The sequence below is a fragment of the Bos javanicus genome, chromosome 22 (genome assembly GCF_032452875.1).
Source record: "Bos javanicus breed banteng chromosome 22, ARS-OSU_banteng_1.0, whole genome shotgun sequence".
In the NCBI taxonomy this organism is placed as follows: Eukaryota; Metazoa; Chordata; class Mammalia; order Artiodactyla; family Bovidae; genus Bos; species Bos javanicus.
Genome location: NC_083889.1, coordinates 13,853,173 through 13,864,081, shown reverse-complemented (window position 1 = coordinate 13,864,081; position 10,909 = coordinate 13,853,173). Strand labels below are relative to the sequence as shown.

At 41.3% G+C, this 10,909-nt stretch overlaps 1 protein-coding gene across 5 annotated transcripts in view; it reads right to left on the bottom strand.

The window, feature by feature from the left end:
• Positions 1–983: 983 nt before the first annotated feature.
• The window catches only part of CTNNB1 (catenin beta 1), a 47,683-nt gene continuing 37,757 nt past the window's right edge, over positions 984–10,909 (bottom strand). For 2 of the 5 annotated variants that reach the window (XM_061396053.1, XM_061396057.1), the window contains exons 8-15: positions 9,233–9,336; positions 8,815–9,153; positions 8,398–8,556; positions 6,046–6,165; positions 5,299–5,449; positions 5,090–5,211; positions 4,067–4,127; positions 1,904–3,192 (exon numbers count right to left, since the gene is read on the bottom strand). In XM_061396053.1, the coding sequence (XP_061252037.1) occupies positions 2,984–3,192; positions 4,067–4,127; positions 5,090–5,211; positions 5,299–5,449; positions 6,046–6,165; positions 8,398–8,556; positions 8,815–9,153; positions 9,233–9,336 (1,265 nt within the window). In that variant the 3' untranslated portion in view covers positions 1,904–2,983. Of the gene's footprint in view, positions 1,382–1,903; positions 3,193–4,066; positions 4,128–5,089; positions 5,212–5,298; positions 5,450–6,045; positions 6,166–8,397; positions 8,557–8,814; positions 9,154–9,232; positions 9,337–10,909 lie in introns of those variants that run through there. The other 3 variants (XM_061396056.1, XM_061396055.1, XM_061396054.1) reach the window with 3 other exon arrangements.

Below are 10,909 nucleotides of genomic sequence, written 5' to 3'. Positions count from 1 at the left end.
CCCTTAGTGTACACTTCTATTCATGTGCCAAAAACAGTAGTAACTCATTACTGACCACGTGATTTTTTTTCAGAAACTCAAAACCACTCATGGCTGGCAATTTTTCTTTTGACTGGCTAAAAATTCTGTTGTTGCACTAACATTTTGTAGGTTATTACATTCAGTAGTTACACCTGACACATCTTTAGTCTTCTGATTTTTGTGAAATGTTGTCTTCAAACCATTTTTCTGCAGAAGCAAAGAAGCATTCTCCAGAATCTGGACTTTTCTTTTTTCTTTCTGTATTAGAATCACTAAGGTTTTTTGTTGGTATGATATTTACATTGTCTGAATCAGAACTATATTCTGAAGAACTCTCATCTTCTGAGACACTAGTATATATGTTGCTCAAAATTTTGAAAATTTTACATTTATAATACACACAGAGTTGGAACAAAAAGTGAACAGAACAAAATGTGAATAATGACAATCTTAAGTTGTATGCTCTAACAGTTTCTGACAGTGATGTTAATTCTATCCGTCTCTAAAAATGTGTTGATACATCTCCAGTCAATGTTAACTACCTCTAGCTTTACCTCAAGTTTTACAGTCATGCCTCAACAGCTTATAGAACACGTCCTCTTATCTCCTTTTTCACAAGTGTCCTGGCTGTTCTCGTCCCTTTGTCCTTTTCAGTACACTGCAGAGCTACTTTGCTGAATCAGATTAACCTTCATATTAAGTTTCTACATGGAACTTCAAAACTATGATGATTTTAGGCAGAGCTCTGAAATATTTTCTGGTTTTAAAAAGTTCTTTAAATAAAACACCCTGCTGTGGTTCTTGATGTTAGAGGCTGAGCTCACTACGGAGATCTTCACTCTGACCTGCAAACAGCTCGTGCGGTGCTGCCTTTGTTCTCTGTGTCACGCACTGGAAGCAGAACTGCCCCGTCACCAAATACACACACGTTTTCCCTCTCATCCCAATTAGACCACAGGGAAGAATTTATAAAGCTTTTATACAGGGTCCTCATCCAACAATAAGGAACTAAGTACATGTTTAAATACATAGTCAATTAGAAACGGCTCTCTTGGTACAAACACTTTCACTCTTTTTAAAGCCCCAAAACACAAGTTCTAACAGGTATACTGACTCTGCCCTCAGGGATGAACTAAAAACTTGTCAGACCTACCACCAGGATGACAGGCTCACCTGGCAGAGAGCAATGGAAGAAGGCCCATTCTAGTTCGCTCTGATTATGTTCAGATAAACATCGACAGGTAAAGCATCTTAATTATCAGTTCAAAGTGGAGTTGAAGGAATTCCCCGCTCCAAATGAGTCACACTTCTGTGAAGGTGCTTGAAGTCCAAATCCATGTGGGTAATTCTTCATTATTACCTTAAAGGAATGAGACCACGTGATGGAGTTTGGGGTTGGGGGTGGGAAGCTTATTTGGAGTTCAGAACCCCATGGACAGAGGAGCCTGGTGGGCTACAGTCCACAGGGTTGCAGAGAGTCAGACACAACTGACTAACACACTTTGTTCTATGTCGCGAAGAATGAGATGCCTTTGAACCGTGAGGCCTCTAGTCACTCGGACAGAATTATATACATACCTGCAGCCAGGCTGAAGGAGTCTTGGCCATAGGCTGTAAGCCCAGAGTCCTTCAGTTAGAGATGGTGGACACTCTCCTCCTACACAGCTAAATGTGCAAAGCTAAAACATTTTGGTGCACTTTAAAAACCCAGGACCAGTGTAAAGAAATTTGACAGAACAATTCCATCTATTAGCAGTAAGGTTCTTCCACCATTACAACTTAAATTATGTCACTATCTGTTTACTCAGTTCAACTTCATCCTGAGGAAAACTTATTACCCTCACAGACCGCTTAATGACAAGGAAAAAAAGGTGACACAATCGAATGAATTAAAAGTTTAATTCTGAACCATTTTTATAACCGCATTTTCTCTTGAAGCATTGTATCACAGCAGGTTACAACAACTTTGGGATAAAAGGCAACTGGTAAACTGTCCAAAACAAGGTTCCAAATAACACCTCTTACTGACTTACCTACCCATACATATCCCAAATAAAGTTTTTGATCAAAAACGTGAAATAGATCCACCTGCTTATTTTAAGCATATTAAAAAGGAAACTAATTGGACCATTTCTATTTGTCTATTTTATACAAAAAGGCTACACAATGTTACACTTTATCAGATTACAATTAGAGTGATTATGAATTAGTGTTTCTACACCATTACTCGATTCTTAAAAATTAGAAATTGCTGTAGCAGTATTCACTATAACTTAACACTACGAGAGACTTAAAAAACTAACAGTTACTGCAAAAAAAAAAAAAAAAAAAAGCTACTTCAAAGCAAGCAAAGTCAGTACCATTACAGATATTAAAAAAAAAAAATTTTAACAAGCAAGGCTAGAGTTTGATAAATTCCATCTTGTGATCCATTCTTGTGCATTCTTCACTTCTTGAGTCACTCCCAAAATCCATTTGTATTGTAACTCCTCGACCAAAAAGGACCAGAACAAAAAGTTTACTTCAATTGTTCCCATAGGAAACTCAGCTTGGTTAGTGTGTCAGGCACTTTCTGAGATACCAGCCCACCCCTCGAGCCCTCTCAGCAACTCTACAGGCCAATCACAATGCAAGTTCAGACAATACAGCTGTATAAAGAGAGAAAGGCTGCTATTAATGTTTAAAACAGCAAATGTTACTCATCTGAGTATTAAGTTGCAAAAGCTGTGGCAAAAAACATTAAAGTTAATAACTTCCACACATGACCACCTAACAACCAGAAATCTGAGAACATTCAAATGTTCCAAGACATCTTTCAAAGTACGTATCTTTTTTTGTGGCAGATTTACAAACAGGCCTAAACCACTCCCACCCTACCAACCAAGTCTTTCTGAAGTTCTGTAGGCAGAGTAAAAGTATTTTACCCAAACTGGCTTGTTTAACTTCTTACCTAAAGGATGATTTACAGGTCAGTATCAAACCAGGCCAGCTGATTGCTGTCGCCCGGGGGCAGCCCATCCATGAGGTCCTGGGCATGCCCCAGATCTGGCAGCCCGTCAACTGGATAGTCAGCACCAGGGTGGTGGCCGCCCATCTCATGTTCCATCATGGGGTCCATCCCCAAGGCATCCTGGCCGTACCCACCAGAGTGAAAAGAACGATAGCTGGGATCTGGGAGTTGGGGCAGTGACATGGTGGGTGAGGGGGGAGAGAGAGAGAGAAGACATGACGTGAGCACAGAGTTAGGGGGATCCCAGGATAGCAAATGTGTCAGAAAGCATTCCTTCTAGCCTCTCCACCTTCTTGCTTTCTTAAGCTGAGTAACTACCCAGTGTCGGGCCACACAGGGAGGCACACGGTCTGTTTCCACCAAAGGCAGATCAGCAGGTTCCAGTCCTGGACGTCTGGCCTTTTCCTGGGCAGAGACCGGTTGCTGAGCAGTGGCAACAGCTATGTATTTGTTACATAAAGTCTAGGTGATACCCACAGAAGTACTAAGAAAGCGTGCCACTTTCCTATGAAACCTTTGTATGTTTTTATCCAAAGGCTTAATATTTATATACCTGTCAAGGTAAGAAGCTTATGAGCTTTAAGTGTATTAACTAGGGAAAAACAGGTAAGATTGTAAGATAAACAGTATATACCCAAATTTGAATTACTTAGATTTTCAGAGTTTTCTGAAAAGCTATGTAAATACACATCCCAGATCTAAGTCTAGAATTATAGACACAGGTATTATATAAGGGTTCTCTGAACGAAAAATTGAATAGAAAGCCAGGCAACGTGTAACACACGTACTGCAGAGGTCTGGCAGCAGTGACACACATTTACTGGTATGATCCAGTGCTTGCTTGGTGTGTGGCTGAGAATTCCCTGTGCACAAATAAAGAAATTACTGCTGACTCTAGAATTTAAGAACTGCCTTTAATTGCTACCACTACTTTCCTGCCAACAGGTCCTCCCAAGACAAGCAAAACAGCTCTTCTGACAAAGCTCTGGACCTTTAGCTTGATCTGGAGATAATCAAGAAATATGAGATACATACCATCCTGGCGATATCCAAGAGGTTCTCCCTGGGCACCAATATCAAGTCCAAGATCAGCAGTCTAGATGAACAGGTACAGGCAAGGAAGCAAAATGGAAATTCTCAACTCAAAGGATACTCTGATATTTTGAAAACATACTTATTCTCAGATTACAAAAGGAATAAAGAACTCAAAACACTGTAGAACTACTTACAAAGTGCAGAATTACTTCAAAATACAGATGTACACAATCACAGAAATACTTTGTAATTTATTCTTTCTGCAAATATATTACCAAGTACTTATTAAGTGCTAGAAATATAACAGGAAACAAAATAGGTGTTTTGTTTCTACCCTCAATAGGAGTTGCTGACAGGATGTGTAATGAAAAGATCCCTAGAGCCTGCACAGCTAGAAGAACTAAGTTGCCATTAACTGTGTGGAACAGGTCTGGAGAAAGGGCTGGGTGAGGATGTTCAGAGCTCAAGTTGGAATGGTTGAGATTATCTATTCAACAGCCAATTAATATATTACTATTACTGTTTAGCAGTTTGCTTCTCTTTTCCTAACAGTATATAGCCTCTCTCTTTATAATCCACCTTATGATTATGTACAATGACTGTATCAACTTTCAGGGTGGTTTGACTATTTCAATTTGTATCAAGGACAAATACTGAACAAATTAATAGAAATTCAAGTAGAAAAGTAGGTGAAAAACAGTATTTTTTAAAAGTACTGATAAACTGACCTCCAACTAACAACGTTTAATCGACTGCCCCTTTCCTAACAACTTTCAAAAGTGTTTTTTAATCTGTTAACTTTTTCATCTATCTCCCTTACAAATTCTAACTTGTTTGTTCTAAACAGGCTGTATAAAGCTGTAGTTTTTCCTTACAGCAGTTGCTAAGCTAGTGTAAAGAATGAATATTCAAGCCAAGGACATAGTCAATGCAAATGAATGTGCACCGAGTCGTTCGAGAGGAAACCATAAACTGCCTTGGTGCTCTAGCGAACCATCAAATAAACGTGCTCACACTGCCTACCTCATTCCAAGCCATTGGCTCCGTTCTGAAGAGAGAACTGGTCAGCTCAACCGAAAGCCGTTTCTTATAATCCTGTGGCTTGTCCTCAGACATTCGGAACAAAACAGCAGCTGCATATGTTGCTGGGAGAGGAAGGAAAAACGGTCTTTGAGGAAAAGCTGAGGCTTCAGTGTACACAAGCTAAAGGCTCTGATTCCTTTCCTACTTACCCACACCTTCATTCCTAGAATGAAGTAATTCTGTCAGAGGAGCTGTGGCTCCCTCGGCTTCAATAGCTTCTGCAGCTTCCTTGTCCTGAGCAAGTTCACAGAGGACCCCTGCAGCTACTCTTTGGATATTTTCAATAGGAGAATAAAGCAGCTGAGGAGAAAACACACATGAAACCTAATCAAATCCAAAGGTAAAACATGGCGAGCACCCCACTGTGGTATCTGCACCACTTGTATTAAATAGGAAGCCTGCATTAAATCATACACTCTTGAGTTTATGTTCGTGAGTGTTTGATGCTTGGCAGCAATGGTTTTCTGGGGCATTTTTAGCTCAAGCCTCTTCTCCTGAGTATTATTCAAATTAAGATTTGGAAAACCCAGAGGTGACGAGGGGTTTGTGCTGCGGTAGCCCAGGCAGCTTCCATCCCTTCTAACCGAGCACACCTGAAAGCAGAGTGGAACCCTCCTCCTCCTGAGGCTCTAGTCCCAGTGCTTCTCCCTCTCTACTTCCCAAGAAAAATGAAGGGTGTTTTCATAAATGGATTCAACTAAAAGGACATGACACACTTTCTATTTTTTGTACTTGAAAAATAGCATGAGCAGCACAGCCATTTTATAAACGGTGATAGTAGATGAAATAATATCTACTATTTTGGCCCCTAATTTCCTTATACTTTGCTTATCTTTAAAATCCTGAAATTTTACTGACATACAGATTCTAGAACACCTCACTTAAAACAAACATACCTGCACAAACAATGGAATGGTATTTAGTCCTCTGATAACGATTCGGTTGTGAACATCCCGAGCTAGGATGTGAAGGGCTCCAGTACAACCTTCAACTATTTCTTCCATGCGGACTCCCTCCTACCAAAAGAAACATCGTTAATAGGGGATTGTGCTCTCTAAAGTTTATATGCTTGAAAGGCTTTCCTGTTCTGAGTAGTAATCACTAGTTATTCACCAGAATTTGCAAGTAAGTTCAGGAATGAAGATGGATCCACTAATTGAGGGTCACTTTGTGAAAGTGGCCTCTTGTCAGCACTAATTCCAAGCAGCACCTCCAAAACTGTGCACGGCAAAGCACAGCTTCAATGTACCTCTGACTCCCAAAGATCACTCTCTTCCCAACAAGGCACCCAGCACTCTGGGTAAAGGGAAGAAAGCAGACACCAAGATGGGAAAGTGATGTGCACACACTGTCAGTGTTTTCCTTCAGGTACTCCCTAGATCTTTGTATACCTATGTGTATTTGGTGAAAATTTAGCAAAGTTTTACCACCTACTGCTAAAAGTCTACCGAGTTGGCAGGAGAAAATCCACTCACCTCCTCCAAGACTACTCAACTGATAGCCTATAATATGGGATAAGGAAGTTAGCTTTTGCAAAACATAGCTACACTCTGCTTTCCCTCTTTCTGAGTTTTAAGAAAGGTTATAACTTTGCTACAGCTTTTATATCCAACTTTACTTTTATTATAACACAAAAGCTCCTTTCTTCCCAGAGAAGAGATTAAAAGGTACCCTTTGCATTCTGTTAAGCCACCTCATGGAGACTGGCCGATATCCAAAGTACTGAGTGGAGAAAGCCCAAGCGCCCTATGAGTGCATCCTAATCGTAACTAGCGACGTCTCAGGATCTATTGTGTAAAGTCTTGTTCTCTAACCTGATTAAGTAAGAGACTCTGAGTCTTAAAACACATGCTGGGGAATCATAAGTATCTTTACTTAATAATGAAGCTACTTTTAAGACTGAAAACTTGACATCAAAGTTTCAGACTATTAAAAATTTCAGGCTAAGATTACAAGTAAAGATCCCAGAAATACTACCACGTATTCTTGTTGATATTCTTGTAAGTCCATGGAAACAGTTTAAACCACTCTTGGAAGAGACAGTAAAAGATGTGTTAAATATTTATAGGTATCTACAAACAATAAATGCTGGAGAGGATATGGAGAAAAGGGAATCTTCCTGCACGGTTTGTGGAAACATAAATTGATACAACCATTGTGGAAAAGAGTATGGAGATTCATTTTATTTATTTATTTAATTTTTTTTGGAGATTCATTTTAAAAATATGAATATTACTACCGTATGACCCAGCAATCCCACTACTGGGCATATACCCTGAAAAAACCATAATTCAAAAGGACACTTGTATCCCAATGTTCATAGAAGCACTATTTACAACAGCCAGGACATGCAAGCAACCTAGATGTCCATCAATAGATGAATGGATAAAACAGCTGTGGTAGACATATACGGTGAAATATTAGCCTTAAAAGGAATGAAACTGAATCAGTTGTAGTGAGGTGGATGAACCTAGAGTCTGTCATACAGAGTGAAAGAAGTCAGAAAGAGAAAAACATCGTATATTAATGCATATATAGAATCTAGAAAAGTGGTACTGATGAATGTATCTGCAGGGCAAGAACAGAGGTAGAGAAGAACTGGTGGACCTAACGGGAAGGAGCAGGTGGGATGAACTGAGAAAGTAGCACTGACGTATATACGCTACCACATGTAAAACAGCTAACTAGTGGGAAGATGCCTGAATACCATAGGGAGCTCAGCCTGAGGGCTGGGGATGAGGGGGCTCAAGAGGGAGGGGATGTGGGTATACTCATAGCTGATCCATGCTACTGGACAACAGAAATCACCACAACATTGTATAGAAATTATACTCCCATTAAAAATAAATTTTTAACAATGTATGTTTATAGGTAGAACTGCAGTGGGGGATAACAGGCTCTGAAATCAGACAGACTTGGATTCAAATTAATGCCTCTGCTACTTCAGACAGGTGAACCTTTTGTATGGACAAGATGAGACCCCATAGCAGTAAATCACACCCTACACTCCCTTTGTAAGATTGAGGAGGCAGCGATGTGAAGGATATGTCAAGAGAGGTATCACCAGGGGCCATGTTACTCCTTTCATTCTCCGCAGCCACAGAGACATGGTGGTTCTTTAAGCCAGTAGCAAGCAGCCCTTCAGGAAGCTAGAGAATGGAGGAAGCCAATGACCGAAGTAGTTCAGGAGCCTATGGATTTATGCATTCCTTTTAAAAGGCCAGGGGTCACTACTAAGATTTACCTACCACAAACTGCTGCTGTGTTCCACCCATAGATGTACGACGCTGGGTATCCTGATGTGCACGAACCAGCAACTGAACTAGTCGTGGAATGGCACCCTGCTCACGCAAAGGTGCATGATTTGCTGGACAAAGGGCAAGATTTCGAATCAATCCAACAGTAGCCTGCAGATAAGAAGAAAGAATAAAGAACTGGCATACAACAAAATCATGTTCTTAGTCTAAAATGCCTACCACACTGCATCTGTCACCATCACCTGGAAGTAAACTGACGACACAACACTTCACCCCCAACCCTCATCCCACCCATACTTCCTATTTACAGCTCCTTGTCAGCCAGTCCCCAGTGCAGAGACGGGCTGCTAGTCATAGTCGGAAGTAGTCTGTTTTCAATTCTGCAACCTTCAACGTTTGACAGTTTACCTTGATCAGAGGCCAGTGGGATGGTGGATGTAGGAGTTTAACCACCACAGGTAGCCCGTAGTGAAGGCGAACAGCGTTCTGGGCCATCTCAGCCTCCTGGTGCCGGCTGGTCAGATGACGAAGGGCACAGATGGCAGGCTCAGTGATGTCTTCCCTGTCCCCAGCACGGAGGACCGTGCGCACAAGGGCCTCTATGCCACCCACTTGGCACACCATCATCTTGTTCTTATAATTATTGCAAGTGAGATTAGAAAGAATTCCAGCTGCACAGGTGACCACATTGATATCATCTGAGCCCAGAAGCTGAACAAGAGTCCCAAGAAGACCTTCCATCCCTTCCTGTGGAGATGAAAACAGACACTCAGTACATATTCAGCTTGACACTTAGCAGTAAGGCACCAATTTACTCTGAATGTACCTGTTTAGTTGCAGCATCTGAAAGATTCCTTAGAGTCCAAAGGCAGTTCTGAACAAGGCGCTGACTTGGATCTGTCAGGTGAAGTCCTAAAGCTTGCATTCCACCTAAAAAGATTAAAAAGCATCTAAGGTGATGGCCATTAGCTCACAATTTCTATCAGTGCTAAGTGTCTTCTTTAGTCTCAGAGGGTATCCTTCTTTGTTGCCAAAGCTTATCCCCTCCATCTAAGTCCTTTATTTTCTTTCATTTTCTAGAATGCTGCTCAGTTTCCCTCTTTTCTAGTTCACCTCAGCTAGTGACAACTTGTGTTATGTATCTATTGTTTCTTCCCTGTGTGGAAAAGCCATCATTATCTCCACAGTCTCCCTGTAAGTAATAGTCCTATGACTTATTTCCTTTCATCCAGTCATCTCAAGATTATTTAATACCAGGCCCTGTTTTGCACTGGAGCTGTATCAGTGAGGCAAACAGTCTAAAAATCATACTTTCATAGAGCTTGTGGTCTAGTTGCAAGCACAGAATAAACAAATATACTATTAGAAAGCTAAAACTATATGTCAAATGGTGTTAGTGTACAAACAACAAAGACAAAAGAGGGGGCTACAATTTAAAGTAGGGTAACCAGGACACCTGACTGTGAAGGTGCCATCCGAGCAAATCCCTGAAGGAGCTAATGTAAACTCACAGGGTGGAAACAGTCTAAAAAGGCAGCACCAGAATGCTTACTCTGGGGACTGTATTAAAGGCAAAAGATGCTCTTCAAAGATTCACAACCTCCTATTGTTTAGGACCCTAATGAAGGACGTTTACACTGTAGAGGAGTCTAAATGGAAGCTCGATTCCCCACACACTGGCTAGCTTAACTTCACCATCTCTCTCCCATTGAAATCACTTCTAAATGCAGTGGGATATGCTTTCCCTTGTCTCCTTGTTTATCTTTTCAGATCTGTTTTATTTCCTCAATTAGGTTAGGTCAGCCATGCAATGCTATGCATGCTAAGTCACTTGAGTTGTGTCCAACTCTTTGCAACTCTATGAACTGTAGCCCACCAGGCTCCTCCATCCATGGAATTCCCCAGGCAAGAATACTGGAGTAGGCTGCCATTTCCTTCTTCAGAGGATCTTCCCCACTCAGGAATCGAACCTGTGTCTCATGTCTCCTGCACTGGCAGGCAGGTTCTTTACCCAAATGCAGTGGGATGTAGTTCCCTTGTCTCCTTGTTTATCTTTTCAGGTCTGTTTTATTTCCTCAATTAGACTGGGTCAACTTGCTGCTATTCTCACACACTTTGTACTTTTCCTTCACAGCATTTTCCACAGCTATAATGGAGCCCACCACTCAGACCAGACCCTCCCTATCTGGTGCCTTCCTCATAGTAGCTCCAGCTGCTAACAGAGTGCACAAGGCTGATGCTCAGTAGTTTCAAAACGACTTGGTTCCTGTCTCCCTTCTCTCCCTCTACTAGAACCATCAACTCTAAGAGAGTGGATCTTAATTCCAGATGCCTCTCAGAACTGCCTGCAGAGACTTAAACACACACATATTCTGATTGAGCATGCCCAGGGTGAAGATGGCTTTGAGGCAGCCCCCTGACTTCCCTACAGCCCTTACCCGCATCCACTAAGAAAGGAACTTCCTAATCTCTGTCCCCACCCAGTCTTCCCTAGCATTCCAGA